This window comes from Monodon monoceros, unplaced genomic scaffold (assembly GCF_005190385.1).
Source record: "Monodon monoceros isolate NGI ecotype Baffin Bay Population unplaced genomic scaffold, NGI_Narwhal_1 Super_Scaffold_21, whole genome shotgun sequence".
NCBI classification, from domain to species: Eukaryota; Metazoa; Chordata; class Mammalia; order Artiodactyla; family Monodontidae; genus Monodon; species Monodon monoceros.
The window spans coordinates 32097713-32112184 of record NW_021703778.1 but is presented as its reverse complement, the minus strand read 5'-3'; the positions used below and the strand labels follow the sequence as shown (position 1 = coordinate 32112184).

The 14472-nt window shown below is 54.8% G+C and overlaps 1 protein-coding gene across 2 annotated transcripts in view; it reads left to right on the top strand.

Moving 5' to 3' along the window:
- The window catches only part of RASGRF1 (Ras protein specific guanine nucleotide releasing factor 1), a 103344-nt gene that overhangs the window by 43479 nt on the left and 45393 nt on the right, over positions 1-14472 (top strand). For both annotated transcript variants that reach the window (XM_029238464.1, XM_029238465.1), the window contains exons 6-11: positions 94-173; positions 2709-2902; positions 3398-3507; positions 7477-7595; positions 9372-9532; positions 13480-13543. In XM_029238464.1, the coding sequence (XP_029094297.1) occupies positions 94-173; positions 2709-2902; positions 3398-3507; positions 7477-7595; positions 9372-9532; positions 13480-13543 (728 nt within the window). The remainder of the gene's footprint in view (positions 1-93; positions 174-2708; positions 2903-3397; positions 3508-7476; positions 7596-9371; positions 9533-13479; positions 13544-14472) is intronic.

Sequence of the window (14472 nt, the reverse complement as noted above, 5' to 3'; positions counted from 1 at the left end):
TGGGGCCCCTCAGCTCTACTGAACTTTGGGGGAGGGGACACCTGGAAGGAGAGGAACTCCTGGCCGGAGCTTACCCTGTGCTTTCTCTTCCAGCGAGACCATCATGTTTTTGCACCAGATCTTTTACCAAGGCCTGAAGGCCCGCATCTCCAGCTGGCCCACTCTGGTCCTCGGTGAGTAGCAGCCCTGGCAGAGGTCTCCTGCCCCTCCGCCCCCATCCCCACCTGAGAAGTCCCTGTGCAGGGGCCACACCTCCTGGCTGGTGGCACTTTTGTCCTTCCCGAATGTAACAGAGCGGCCCCTTAAAAACACAGAATCCCTCAGAGGGAGCAGAAGAGGAAAGAGAAGTTGGCAAAAGCTACATTTCTAGGAGGAAGTGATATATTTTTAGTTTCTTATCTGCTTTTCCCTTTTAAAAATAATATATAGGTACCCATCTGAGAAAATCTGAGAATCCAGAAAAGTAGGAAACATTTTTTAAAAATATCAACGTTTCTGCTTCCCAAAGATAACTACTGTAAACACTCCGGTGTGTTTCCTTCCAATTTTTTTTCCTATGCATAGATCTTGGGGTTGTTTTTTTTTTTTTTCCATTTTACATAATTGCAAACATACTGAATATAGAATGTGAATCTTGCTGTGGGTTTTTCTTTTTTTTTTTTACCTAACATAATTGCATAAGTGTTTTCTCAAGCTGAAAGTATGCTTTTTGATGGCTGTATAATGTTCCAGTGCCCCGTGAATCTGCCACCATCTATGTAACCATCTCCCTTCGTCGACTCTTAAAGTTGTTCTACCTTTTTGCTACTAAAAATAATCATCCCTGCATGTGAAGTTGTCTCCGTATTAGAGAGCATTCCCCTGAGACAGGTGCCCAGAAGTAGAATTACTGAAACAATGGGGATGGACTCCCCGCCGTGTACACATCGTCACCTTGCTCTCCAAGCCCTCACTCCTGTGAGCGATGTACAGGAGTGCATCCGACATCCCGCCCCTCCCACACTGGGTACCATCTTCCTTTCACTTAATTCAATAGGAAAAGGCGAGTGTTGGTGTCATTTCCACTCTGGGGTCGAGGGAACAGGCTCAGGGAGGTGAAAGGACAGCTGTGGCTGAAAAGGCTCCTCTGCCCACGGGCCAGGAGACTTCCAGGGGGAGTGGCACCATTTTTTTTTTCTCCGAGGTCAAAATAAGAAGCAGCCCTAGAAAGACACAGGCTGCACTTTCTGTAGTCTTACAGCTAAAGAGGTTGTCCACTGGGTAGTTGGATGCCCTACACAAGAGCTCCCACTTAGAGTTTGTTCCAAGGAACGCTTGTCTTTCTTTTTTTTTAATTTTATTTTATTGAAGTATGGTTGATTTACAATGCTGTGTTAATCTCTGCTGTATAGCAAAGTGATTCAGTTATACACGTATATACATTCTTTTTTTAATATTCTTTTCCATTACGGTTTATCATAGGATACCGACTATAGTTCTCTGTGCTATACAGTAGGACCTTGTTGTTTATCCGTTCTATATACAAAAGCTTACATCTGCTGACCCCAACCTCCCCTTCATCCCTCCCCCACCTCCCCTCCCCCTTGGCAACCAGAATTCTGTTCTCTGTGTCTGTGAGTCTGTTTCTGTTTCATAGATAAGTTCATTTGTGTCGTGTTTTAGATTCCACATATAAGTGATATCATATGGTATTTGTCTACTCTTTCTGACTTACTTCACTTTGTATGATCATTTCTAGTTGCACTGTCTTTCTTTTTAATGGGGTTAGTAAGCAGAGGTTTTAGAGGGTCCATCCCATCCCATCAAGTGTTGAAAGGCAGGTTTGGGCTTTGGGGAGCTAGAAGGACAGGATGTTAGATACCCAGGAGGTTGAGACAGACGGGGGGTTGAGCAGGGGGTCCACCTCACTGAGCCAGGGGCTGCAGAGCTGGGGAGGTCTGGAAGGACAGGGACAGAGGGACAAAGGGGACAACAGGTGAAGGGACAGAGACTCAGGAAAGCATATCATGGGGTGGAAAGTGCTGGAATGGGGGAGTTGGAAAGCCTGGTTCCAGGCCAGGTCCTGACTCACCTCGTGACCTCTGACAGGTCACAGTCACAGGTGGGACACTCTGGGAGGGGGGCCCCTGGGGACCCCTCAGCATAACAGCCTGGCAGAGCCAGGGCACTGGGGGGAGTGAACTACAAAGCATTTACAACAGGGGCCTCAGCCAACCCCAGGGAAGCTCGGGAACTGAGGTGGCCCTTCAGGGACGTCCTCCATCGAGGCAGGGGCCGGCCTTCACACCCTGACCTGGACCTGTCATTGGGCTCCAGCTTGTGCAAGGCAGCTTCCTTCAGCTGATAGCAGTTCCCAGCAAGGGCGAACCCAGCTGAGAGCCACCCGCACTGGTGGCAGCTGGGGAGCAAGTGCCTGGGTCCACCAGGGGTTCCGGGGGACATACCGCAGCACCCCCTATACCTCCTTTCTCTGCCCTCCGGTACACAGGTGTCAGACTAGACAGGGCTCTATCTCAAAAACCTGTGAATCTGCTGTGATCTCAATGCCTGGGGCCACCCTGTCTGGCCTCGGAGAGGGCAGTGGTGCCAGAGTCATCTCCGATGACTCCGATGGGGCTTTGAGCCGCGCCCCGACCTCCCCGGGTGGGGCTGGGGGAGGGGGGAGCCGAGGGCGCCCCCGCTGCCCGCTGAGTCCCGCCTCCTTCCAGCCGACCTGTTCGACATCCTGCTGCCCATGCTCAACATCTACCAGGAGTTCGTCCGCAACCACCAGTACAGCCTGCAGATCCTGGCGCACTGCAAGCAGAACCGCGACTTCGACAAGCTGCTGAAGCACTACGAGGCCAAGCCCGACTGCGAGGAGAGGACGCTGGAGACCTTCCTCACCTACCCCATGTTCCAGGTGGGCCCGCCCCGTCTGCCAGGGCGCATGCGCCGGGAGGGCTGCGGCTGACTGGGGGCCGGGGCGCGGAGTGCCGAGGGCCACGGCCGTGCAAACCCCCGGTGGCCTGGAGAACGAACGGGGTTAGGACCCTCCGCCGACCCTGGCTGGGGGAGGCCGTGCAGAAAGTGAGGGGCAGCTCCTGGTCCTGAGTCCATCTCCAGGTCCTGCCTTCTGCGGGGCAGAACCTCAAGCTCTGGGCTCTCGTCCCAGACAAGACCCTGGAAGAGCCTCCAAGTTAAGAGAGTCTGGGATCAGAAGTGCAGTGGGTGTCCTTCCTCAGCCCCGCTCATGGGGTCCCTCGGAACTGAGAGCCCCCTTCTCTGCCCACCCTGCCCCCCCCATCTGTCTACCCTGCTCTGTCTCTCCGTCTCTCTCTTGCTTCATCGCTGTATCTCTCTCCCTGCCTCTGTCTCTCTGGCCCTCTGGCCCTGTCCCCACCTCTCCCCACTGCAGATCCCCAGGTACATCCTGACGCTGCACGAGCTCCTGGCCCACACCCCTCACGAGCACGTGGAGCGCAACAGCCTGGACTACGCCAAGTCCAAACTGGAGGAGCTGTCCAGGTGAGCCCCGCTGGGGTCCCACACCGGTGGGCAGGCCCAGGCTGAGGGTGCCCCCACCCGGGGTTTGCCGAGCCCCAGATGGGAAAAGCTCGTGCTCCGGTTAGGATTCCGAGGTGGGGGCACCCACAGCTTGTCCCACCTGGAAGCCGGGTCCCCAGGAGCAGTCTGAGGGGTTTACAGCTCCAGCCCAGGTGGGCACCCAGTGAGGTGGGATGGAGGGTACGCTGTCCCTGGCACAGATGGGGTCCGAGGAAGGGCCCTGGGCACTTAGTGGGCCCATCTCCCAGCTCAGGGATCTGCCCAGGACTCGCAGGCACTCTCTGCCCATTTCCTCGGTTCTCCAGTGTCCATGTGTCAAAACCGGTGGCTTTAGGAGCCCCAGGCGTCCTGGGTGTTGGGCTTTCATGTGCCTCAGGCTCCGTTCAGCAGCAGGCAGTGTCCGTGGGGGGACAGGCCATGGTTGGGCCACCGTCAGAGGCCGCAGCCCCCCCTAGTCAGGGCCCTCCCCTGTCCTCCCTCACTCCCCGAAGCCCAAGGAATTCCTCGCTGCATGGGCAGGAGCTAAAGGACTGGAGGGAGGCACTGCCACAGCCCAGGCAACAGGGGACACGGCCACACCAGGGGGTGGCCGTGGAGGTGAGGACTCTGGAGTTTTCTGAAGGTGGAACCTCCAAGAGTTTCTGATGGATGTGAGGTGAGGAGAGAGAGAGAAAATGAGAGTCGAGGGTGATTCCAGAGTTTTCTGCCGAGCAGCCAGAAGGATGCATTGCCGTTGTGCAAGATGGAGAAGGAGCCAGAGGGGCAGGTTTGGAGGGAGGAGTCTTCCTCGCCGCGTTGGAGTTTTACTTGGGGGTGTCTTGGACCTGAGATGGACAACAGCGGTGGAAATGACAAAAAGGGAGTCGGTGTTTGAGTCTGGAGTTCAGGGAGCCAAGATATACCAGATCGTCAGCTCGGAGATGGTATTTAGAGTCACAAGGCTGGTGAGATCACCAAGGGAGTGAGTTTAGGTGGGAATGAGGTATGAACCAAGGGCTGAGCCTGGGGCCTCCACCGGTGCAGGCCAAGAGGTAAGGAGGGGCCTTGTGGTCAGAGATAGGCGGCCAGGAGCTGCAAAGGAGGATGGGTCTGCAGGGTGTGGGCTTCAGCCCTCAGCCCCGCCCGGGGCCCTGCCGGCCATTCAGAGCCCTAAAAGGCTGCCCAAGTCCAACGAGTGGCAGCCGGTGAGGCCGTGGCTCCTGGCTGGACAGAGGGAGGACCAGACTGGACCAGGGCAGGGCACAGGCCCCAGAGCAGAGGATCCGGGAGGAGATGTAATGAGGCCGTGACTGCAGACAAACAAAACCATCAGGGGGCGTGGACCCCAGTTCTCTCATGCCCCGGGGAGCCAGACCCTGCGTACTCTTCCCCAAGCAGAAGACTGGGGACCCCCTTGAGGCTGTGAGTTCCTCGACACAGCGGGATGCCCTGTCCCAGTGCAGGCAGGTGTGCAGGCAGCACCCCAATCCCCTCCCCCCTCCGCCCGGGTCCTGGGTGTGCAGCCTGCTTTTCTTTTGTCACCCTGATCACCTGCACCCGGCCCTGAGCCCAGCCCGAGCAGCACAGAAAAGGATTTTCCCATCACGTGACAACAGCCCTTTCTTCCTCCTGCGCCCTCCCCTGGGCCCTGAGGAAAGCTCCAGCCCTGACAGGAAGCCAGCAACCAAGCCCTCCCTGGCAGTGCTCAGGACCCTGCACCCCTCTCCCCTCGGGACTGGCTGTCTCCTACCTCTGGCCTTTGTCCCACTTTGTCTCCAGAGCCCCTAACTCCTGGGCTCACTGATAACCCAGGTCCTCACTTCCGGTTCCCCCAGGAGCCTCAGGCCCCGGAACCCCGGGCTGCCTTCCTGGAGCCCCGCCCAGCACCCCCAGCTGCGCGTGCAGTGGCGGCCCCTCCGGCACAAATCCCAGCCTGGGGCCACTGACCCTGAGCAGCTGAAGTTTATCCATGTCTAACAGCAAAACTAGTTTTGCTACCTTGGAATCACCCCCTTATTTTTTAGCAAATCTAGCCTCAGCAAAGTCCCCACCCTCATCAAGAGAGAGGGTCCTGATTGCCTTGGGCTACTTCCAAAAATGAATCCCTATCCATGGAACTGCAGATGCCCTGAAAGGTGCCTCCCTGTCCCATGTCTTTTCCAGAAGAAGGCTAAGGCCTGGGCTTCTGAGAAGAGCATCGCTGGGGCCCGGATGGGAGGAGGGGCATGTGGGTGGAGAACCGTGGCTCCTAAGGCAGAGACCGCATCTCGATGCCCCAGTCTGATACCCAGAAGAAATAACGAGTTGCAGTATACCACCTATTTTTTTTTTTTTTTTACAATACCATTTTTGCAGCCCTGATAATGGCAATGATCACCACCCTTTATTCCAGCACCTGTCATGTGCCAGGCATGAGGTCAGCCCATGAAATGCATTATTTTCCATCCTCACCCAACAACAGTCTACAGATGGGGAAAGTAAGGATTAGAAGGGTTGAGTAATTTGTTCAGCATCGTGTTGATTCCACTAATCACAGCTCCAGCTCCACCAGTGTCATCTCTCATTGTTGGAGGGTTTAAACTGGATAATGACTGTGAGAGAACCCTGTAAGCCACACACACATTGGTCAGCTCTCTTAGTGGTCTTAACTGTGGAATTTCATGCATCAGCAGACAAACAGGAGGCTTTGTGCTTTCCTTAGAGTGGGTGGGGTACTTTTTCCAGACCCCCTCCAAAAAAAAAAGGATTCGCTACTTTCCTAAGACTCCTGGAGACCCATCCAGGGTCTTAGCAAAGTTGGCCGTTCACACCTACCTTTTCCCACCGACGCTCTTTAAAATAAAAACAAAAACAAAAACAGTTAAACAGTGCCACCCCCTGGAGAGGAAGGGTGTTGCAGCAGTCAGAACAAGGACAAAAAGTTGTCTGTATTCTCAGATGAAGGGGCAAGCCGTGTCCTGCTTACTTCCTGGTCGTGCCAGAGCCTATAGAGGTAAACTGAAGTCAGTCTTCCCCTGAGCCAGCTGGATTGCCAGGTGCTCCAAAAGTAAGCCATTCCAGAACCCAAACATTAAGGAAACAACCCTTTAAAGAGTGTGTAGGGGGAAGAAACAGCAAGTACTAATTGCCCTGAGGCAGGAATGAGCTTGGTTTGTACTTTGGATGGAAATAAGGCCAATAGTGGGATGAGGGGCAGGGTAATGAACAAAGGTTGTCCCCTCTACTCCCATCTTCCTCCAGTTCTGCTGTCTCTCTTCCATGTGGTTCAGACTTTTTTTTTTGTGTGTGTGTGGTACGCGGGCCTCTCACTGTTGCGGCCTCTCCCGTTGCGGAACACAGGCTCCGGACGTGCAGGCTCAGCGGCCATGGCTCACGGGCCCAGCCGCTCCACAGCATGTGGGATCTTCCCGGACCGGGGCACGAACCCGTGTCCCCCTGCATTGGCAGGCGGACCCTCAACCACTGCACCACCAGGGAAGCCCCAGACTTTTTTTTTAAGTTTATTTCAGCTTCACAATGATTATTGGTAATCACGTGCCAATTTTTAAAAAGCTTTTATTTTATTTATTTATTTATTTGGTTGGGTCTTAGCTGCAGCACGCATGTGGGATCTAATTTCCCAACTAGGGATCGAACCCGGGACCCTCTGCATTGGGAGCGTGGAGTCTTAACCACTGCGCCACCAGGGAAGTCCCCGGTTCACACTTTTTAAAATCAGACAGACCTGCTTCTCAGCCTCCTTGGGCTGTCAGAGGATAAAATGAGATCACGCCTGTAAAGTGCACACACACAGCGGGTACTCAAGAGATGCGCGCTCTCTCCCCTTTCATGACAACAGGTTCCACCTGAGAATCCAGGCTTTCTTCCGAGGTCTAGCCAGAGACCCAGCATTCCCTCCACCCTGGGAGGTGAGGGCGGCCTGTCTCTGATTGTCATTTCCTGTCCCCACAGGATAATGCACGACGAAGTAAGTGAAACAGAGAACATCCGGAAAAACCTGGCCATCGAGCGCATGATCATTGAAGGCTGTGAAATCCTCCTGGACACCAGCCAGACCTTTGTGAGACAAGGTATGGCCTGCGCGCCCTGCCTCTCCCACCCCCCACCAAGCTGGCCGCAGCAGCGAGAGGCACGTGGCCCTCAGGACACCACCAGTTGGTTGGGCTGCTGCGTGCCAAAACCTGCAAGCGTGATTGCAGAGTATTCCGGGCCTGCCAGGGGAATGCGACAGCTACACGTACATGTCGGTATCTATAGATATCGATGCTGGTATTATTGGTTTTCACAGTTTCCTTCTCTCCAGATGTAAACATAATTCTTCCCAGATGGTCTTGGTTTGTCTATTGTACATCATAGTAAAACATTGACATGTCCTTTTGGGGAGAGAGTAGGGGGCGGAGGATGAAGACAGATTCCAGTTGGCCCCATGAATCACAAGAATTTTCAGGGTCCGAGATGGAGTTGGCGTGCGTCAGTCCCTCTGTCCTTTGCTCGGCATCCTTCGCCTCTTGGGGGAGGCCATGGTCCCAGGGGTCCTGGGTAGGGTTCCCTTCACCCTTGGGCCTCAGCTGACCTTGGGGACAGTTTTGAGGGTCACAGCCCTATTGAGAGGGGCAGGAGAGGCTCTCTGTGGCCCAGGGGACTGACTTCCAACTCGGGGATGTCAGAGCTGCGATGCCTTGAAGGTTCAGATTCCATGTCCTATGGGAAACTCAGCTTGTGCTCACGTGCCCTAGAGGTGACTCCACCTCGGGATGGACCTCCCGCCTTCCTTCCGTCGAGTTGGGGTTCTCTGACTAGATGAAGAGCTTCCTAGCACCTCCTGCTGGCCTGTGCAGCTGCCTCTGGCCCCCGCTGCCCTTGGCCTGAGTATCCTCAATGTGGAGTTTGTTCTGAGCCCCTGTGTCCTTCCCACAGGCCCACCCTGGGACCTGCTGAGCCCAGAGCCAGCCTAGCCTGACTCCCAGCTCCCCCTGAGCTGTGCTGTGCCCAAGCTGGAGGTGGCCGGAAGAATGACCTATCTTGGGGTCAGCAGTGTCCCCAAAGACCAGGAATCTGCTCCATCACCCTGGGCCAAAGCAGTTCTTCCCCTCCTGAGGGGTGGGGAAGATCAGACAGGGGAACCCAGCAAGCCCTTTCTCATTTATTCAGTCGTGCTGCCACCACCAAGGACACCTGCCCTATTCATGCCAGGCCAACTCAGGTCTCCAGAGACGCCCAGAGAATAGACTCTGCCCCGCCCTCCAGAACTGACTGTGCAGGGGAGAGGGAGTCAGGATACAGGAAAGGGTTCTGTGCAGTGATGAGCGTGGGCAGGAGGCAGATGGCGGCCCAGAGCAGGGCTGGGGAGAGTCAGGGAGGGCTTCCCGAGGAGGCGGCATTGGGCTCTGCAGCAGACCGTGCTGTGACCAATCGGCCATGTCTGCGGTGGCTGCATGTGACAGCAGGTGCCCAGTGGATCTTGTTAATCCCTCTGGGCCAGAGCCAGCTCCCCGCTTGTTCAACCTCCTGCCACCCCCAGACCTCAGCCCAGCCCTGCATTCTCACCTCATGGGCCACGTCCTTTGGGGTTCCTTTGCTTTCCAAGGCTCTGGCTCTGGCTGGGAGGTCAAAGGTCCTGCATGGAGCGTCTCTCGTCATTCTCCACCCCCCAAACCCCACCACCCGGCCCTGAGGAGGGGCTGGAGGGAGGGTCCAAGGTGCATGTTTGCTACCAAGAACTATGACTGCCTTGTCCCACTGCCCTGGCTGCTGGCATCGCAACCCCACCTGCAGCCTCAAAGCCAGGTCAGAGGCGGAGGGTCATTCCGGTGGATGCACTCAGGCTCTCTCTCCTCCATCCGCAGGCTCCCTCATCCAGGTGCCCATGTCTGAAAAGGGCAAGATCACCAGGGGGCGCCTGGGCTCTCTGTCCCTAAAGAAAGAGGGCGAGCGACAGTGCTTCCTGTTTTCTAAGCATCTGATCATCTGTACCAGAGGCTCTGGTGGGAAGCTTCACCTGACCAAGGTAGGGACGGCGGGAGCAAAGCTGCTGGGGCTGGAGGTCAGACACCGCCTTTACCCTAGGGGTCCCGACTGACCCTGACCGCGGGGCCCCGGGTGGACCAGGGTGTCAGAGAGGCGTGAGTGTGCACGCATGCGCCCCCGTCTGACTGGCGGCTTGGAATGAGAAGGCCACTGACGGATTTTCTACTGGAGAAATCGTGGGAAATGGGAAAGTGAGCACGAAGACCCCTCAAGGAGCCCCCAGAGTTGGGGGCTGGGGCGGAGGAGCCAGGGGGTCCAGACAAGACCTTCAAAGGCCCGTGCACGTGTATCTGAGGGGCCGGGGAGGATGGTGGCACCTGGCTGAGGGCAGAGCAGCAGCCAGAGCCTTTGTCTCATTTCCAACCAAAAAGAGCTCAGAGGGCTTCCTTGGTGGTGCAGTGGTTGGGAGTCCACCTGCCGATGCAGGGGACACGGGTTCGTGCCCCGGTCCGGGAGGATCCCACATGCTGGGCAGCAGCTGGGCCCGTGAGCCATGGCCGCTGAGCCTGCGCGTCCGGAGCCTGTGCTCCACAACGGGAGAGGCCACAACAGTGAGAGGCCCGCGTACCGCAAAGAAAAAAAAAAAAAAAGAGCTCAGACAGCGCCCCCTCTTGACGCCCTCGGGCACTCACTCCACCAGCACAAGACTCTCCTGCTCCCCGGCACAGCACACGGCTTATCCCGCTGCTGTGAGCTCACGATCCGGTCCCACCTCTGTCTGCTACATATGTGTGACCCTGGAAACGTCCCGCGCCTGTTCACACCTCACTTCCTCATCCGCACAACAGGGACGACTGTCCTCAGCAGAGGTGGGCACAGACGCAGGCAGGTGCCCGGAAATCTGCTCTGGGAAGCATGAAGCCCTCGCCTCTGTAAGCGACAGTCTTCCCGGCACTGCGTCCATCTCCGTGGAAGCTCGCTTCTGGAGATTTTAAATCTGAACGCATTGTGGCCTGGAAAGGGCCAGAAGGTGCCCTTAATTAAGCCAGAGCATCAGGGAAACCATTCTTCCAGACCCTGGATGCCTGGCCCGTAACCTCCTGCAGAGCTAATTGATCAAGCAGTGGCTTCAGGGAATATACTGCTTATGTTAACATGTCAACGCATTAGTTGGTCGGCTGCACAAGGGGCAATTAATTTACAAACACTGAAGACTCCAATGTCAACCAAATTATGTATCAAGGAAAGCCTTCATTATTTACTAGCTCTGGAGTTTCTCCTGGGAAGATCTCTGTCCAGCCTGGGGGGGACAGTTCCCCCAGCAGGTGGGGGTCAGTAGGGGCAGGTTGAACTGGAGACTTCAAGACGGCTTTTTAGTCTGAAAGCACGTGCTTTTATGTTTGTTAGTTTTATCTTATTTTGGTTTGGGGGTTGTTTATTTGTTTGTTTGAGTTTTCAAAGTCTCTTAGCATATTGGTAAAGAGCATGGAATCTGAGAGCTACTCAAATTCTAGCCCTGCCACTTACCAGTGGGTGACCTCACCAAGCCTCAGTTTACTTACCTGCAAAATGGGAGTGAACGGCTTCCCTGGTGGCACAGTGCTTGAGAATCCGCCTGCCAATGCAGGGGACACGGGTTTGAGCCCTGGTCCGGGAAGATCCCACATGCCACGGAGCAACTAAACCCGTGCACCACAACAACTGAGCCTGCGCTCTAGAGCCCGCGAGCCGCAAGTCCTGAGCCTGCATGCCACAACTACTGAAGCCCACGTGTCTAGAGCCCGTGCTCCACAACACGAGGAGCCACCGCAATGAGAAGCCCGCGCACCGCAACGAAGAGTAGCCCCCGCTCGCCGCAACTAGAGAAAGCCCATGCACAGCGACGAAGACCCAACACAGCCAAAAATAAATAAATGATATAAATAAATAAATTTATTTTTTTAAAAATGGGAGTGAAAATACCTACATCATGGGAGTGCTATGAGGCTTAAGTGAGGAAGTGGGTGCAAAACACACGGTCCCATGCCTGGTACGTAGTAAGTGCTCAACAGGTAATAGTCGTTGTCACTCAATTATGTAGTATGAACTTGTAATAATAATAATAATAGCAAGCCTTTGCATGATGGTTACTATGAGCCAGGCACTAGCCCAAATACATCATGTATATTTAATTCATAGAACAACCCACGGAGGCAGATAACTGTTACTTTCCCTATTGTATAAATAAGGAAACTGAGGCTTCTAGAAACAGCCAGCAAGTGGCAGAGCAGGGATTTGAACCCAGGCAGTCTGGCTCCGGAGTCTGTGTTCTGAAACCAAAGCTAAAATTCAAACCACTTCTTGTTAAATACTGCCATTGGAAATCGAACGCCTTCAGTCCTCCTAAAAGGGACCTGCTACAACTCCCCAAGATCTAAAACTACCATAAGAATTTTTTGGGACTTAAAGTAAGAGAAGGTTAGAGCTAGATGGGCTTTGGAGATTACCCAGCCCAGTGACATCAGTGGTCAGGTTAAGGCCCAACAAGGCCTGGGGGGCTCCCCCAGGGCCACCAAAGAACCAAACTAGAAGCAGAATGCAGGATTCGGGGGCCCACTCTTGATACTTTCTCCAGGTCCCCCTCTGCCTTCCAGGTGGCAGCCTGCCCTGCAGACATTTTCACGTATAGATTAGCCACCTGGCCAGGTTTCTGTTATTGTCAGTTATTATGTTATTTATCTGTTGCTGTCCCCCAAATGGAGTGCCTTTTTTTTTTTTTGGCCACACCACATACAGCATGTGGGATCTTAGTTCCCAGACCAGGGATTGAACCCACGCCCCCTGCAGTGGAAGTGTGGAGTCTTAACCACTGGACCACCAGGGAAGTCCCCTGGAGTGGCTTAAAACAAACATTTGTTGTCTCAAACAGTTTATGCACGTTAGGAAGTCAGGACAACTTAGCTGGGTGGACATACGTGGCCCAGGGTTTCTTACGAGGTTGCAGTCAAGGTGGCAGCTGGGGCTGCAGTCATCTGAGGCCCGACTGGGGCCGGGATCCTTTTCCAGCGTGGCTCCCACACATGGCTGTTGGCAGGAGGCCTCGTCCCTCATCTGTAGCCTTCTCCTCATGACACAGCAACTGGCTTCCCCCAGAACAAGTGGTCCAAGAAACAACAAGAGAGCAAGCAGGAGGCTGCAGGCCCCAAAGCTGAACACCATCACTCCTGCTTTATTCTCTTAATGAGAAGCAAGTCACTAAGTCCAGTTAACCCTCAAGAGGAAGGGAAGTAGCCTTCACCTTTTGAAAGACGGGGTTTCAAAGAATTCGTGGACATGCTTTACAACCAGCACAGTGGTGGTTACGTTCATTTCTCACTACAGGATCAAGGGATCTCACACCTAAAAGATGCTCAGACACTCAAGGATAAGAGGCGTTTTCCCAGATAGTCCTAATAATTAAAAGCCAGCCACTGACCTTGAGCTGGCAACAGGCCCATGAGGCTCTTTCCAGACTCTGCCACTTACCTACCAGGTGACCTTGGGCAACACGGTTAACTCCCTGATTTCATTTCTTCATCTGTGAAATCGGAATAACAACACCTGAGACAGGTCTGTAAATTGGTCCTGTTTCCCTATTGGTAACATGCAGGGTTTAGCCTAGAATGAGGGAGTTCAAACTTCAGACTTAGGGCTACCAGGTGATGCCTCAGAGCCGCTGTAGGGCAAGAAAAGGCCGTGCAAGCCAGGTTCTAGCCCCTCCACCCCCAGCCCGACCTTGGCCCTCCTTTGGGGAAGGCGTCTCTGAGCAATCCCATTTGAGCCACTTCACTGGGCTTCCTATATGGAGATACAGTTCTTCAACTTGAAAACCAAAATACCCACTTGGCATGTAATGTCCACACACATATGTGCGTCTATGTGGGTGCTCACTCCTCACCCTGATATTCTGGAACTCTAAAACTAGCACATCTCTCGCTTTGATTCAAGGTGGCCCCTGCTCTTTTTCAGAATGGAGTCATATCCCTCATTGACTGCACTTTATTGGAGGAGCCAGAAAGCACAGAGGAAGAAGGTAAGTGTGCAAGTCATGTACAAGCCTGTGTGTGCTCACACAGATGCACACACACTCACCCTGAAAGGTTGGGCCCGGGCATTGGTGTTTTTTCTTTGGAGGAAAGGGAGGATGCAGGACCCAGAGATGCTGGTCCTGGGTCTTTAGAGAAGGAGCTCTCTGGCCCTGCAGGTGACAGCCTCCTCCCCCTTCCTGGTTCCTTCCAAGCTCCTTGGGTCCCTGGACTCGGTGCCATTGGGTTTGGGGGCCACACTTCTCAGTGAGCACCCCTCCTTCATGCATCCATGTGCTACATGCACAGTGGCTCACTGGGCCACGAGGAAGAGGCTGGGGAGGCGCTGGGCCTATCTCTGTCCTCCAGTGGAAACGGGTGGGGTGTGCAGGGACACACGTGCCACCACCAGAGGGAGTGCAGGGGAACGGTCCCCTGCAGTGGTGTTGGAGTGACCAGGACGGGAGGCAAGACTTGGGGAGAAGGGAGCATGTGAGTGGGGCCCCAGCAAACCAGAAGGGGCTGGGCGGGGAGCTGGGGGAAGATGGTGCCCAGGTGCTCGAAAAGCCACTGTGTAGGGGTGTCCATGGGATCTCTCTCCCCGGGGAATCAGAATTGGGGGATGGGCTTATTATTTTAGCTGAAGGGGTAGGGTCACTACTGTCTCTTGATTGGACCAAAGTTGGTCCTCGTCTCCCTCCTTCACTGGCCCCCCAGCAAGGTTCTGGAGGCCCTCCCCTGGGGGTGCACCAGCTGGACTCTCCATCTTTGCCTTTCCCCAAGGTGGGGCTCCTCGAAGCAGGGCTGTGTCTGAAGGACCCCAGATCCCAGTCCCGGCATGGCTTGGGCTCGGGCTCAGGGTTTGCTGGGGGCTGGGGGCGTAGTACACACACACACACACACACACACACACACACACACACACACACACACACAC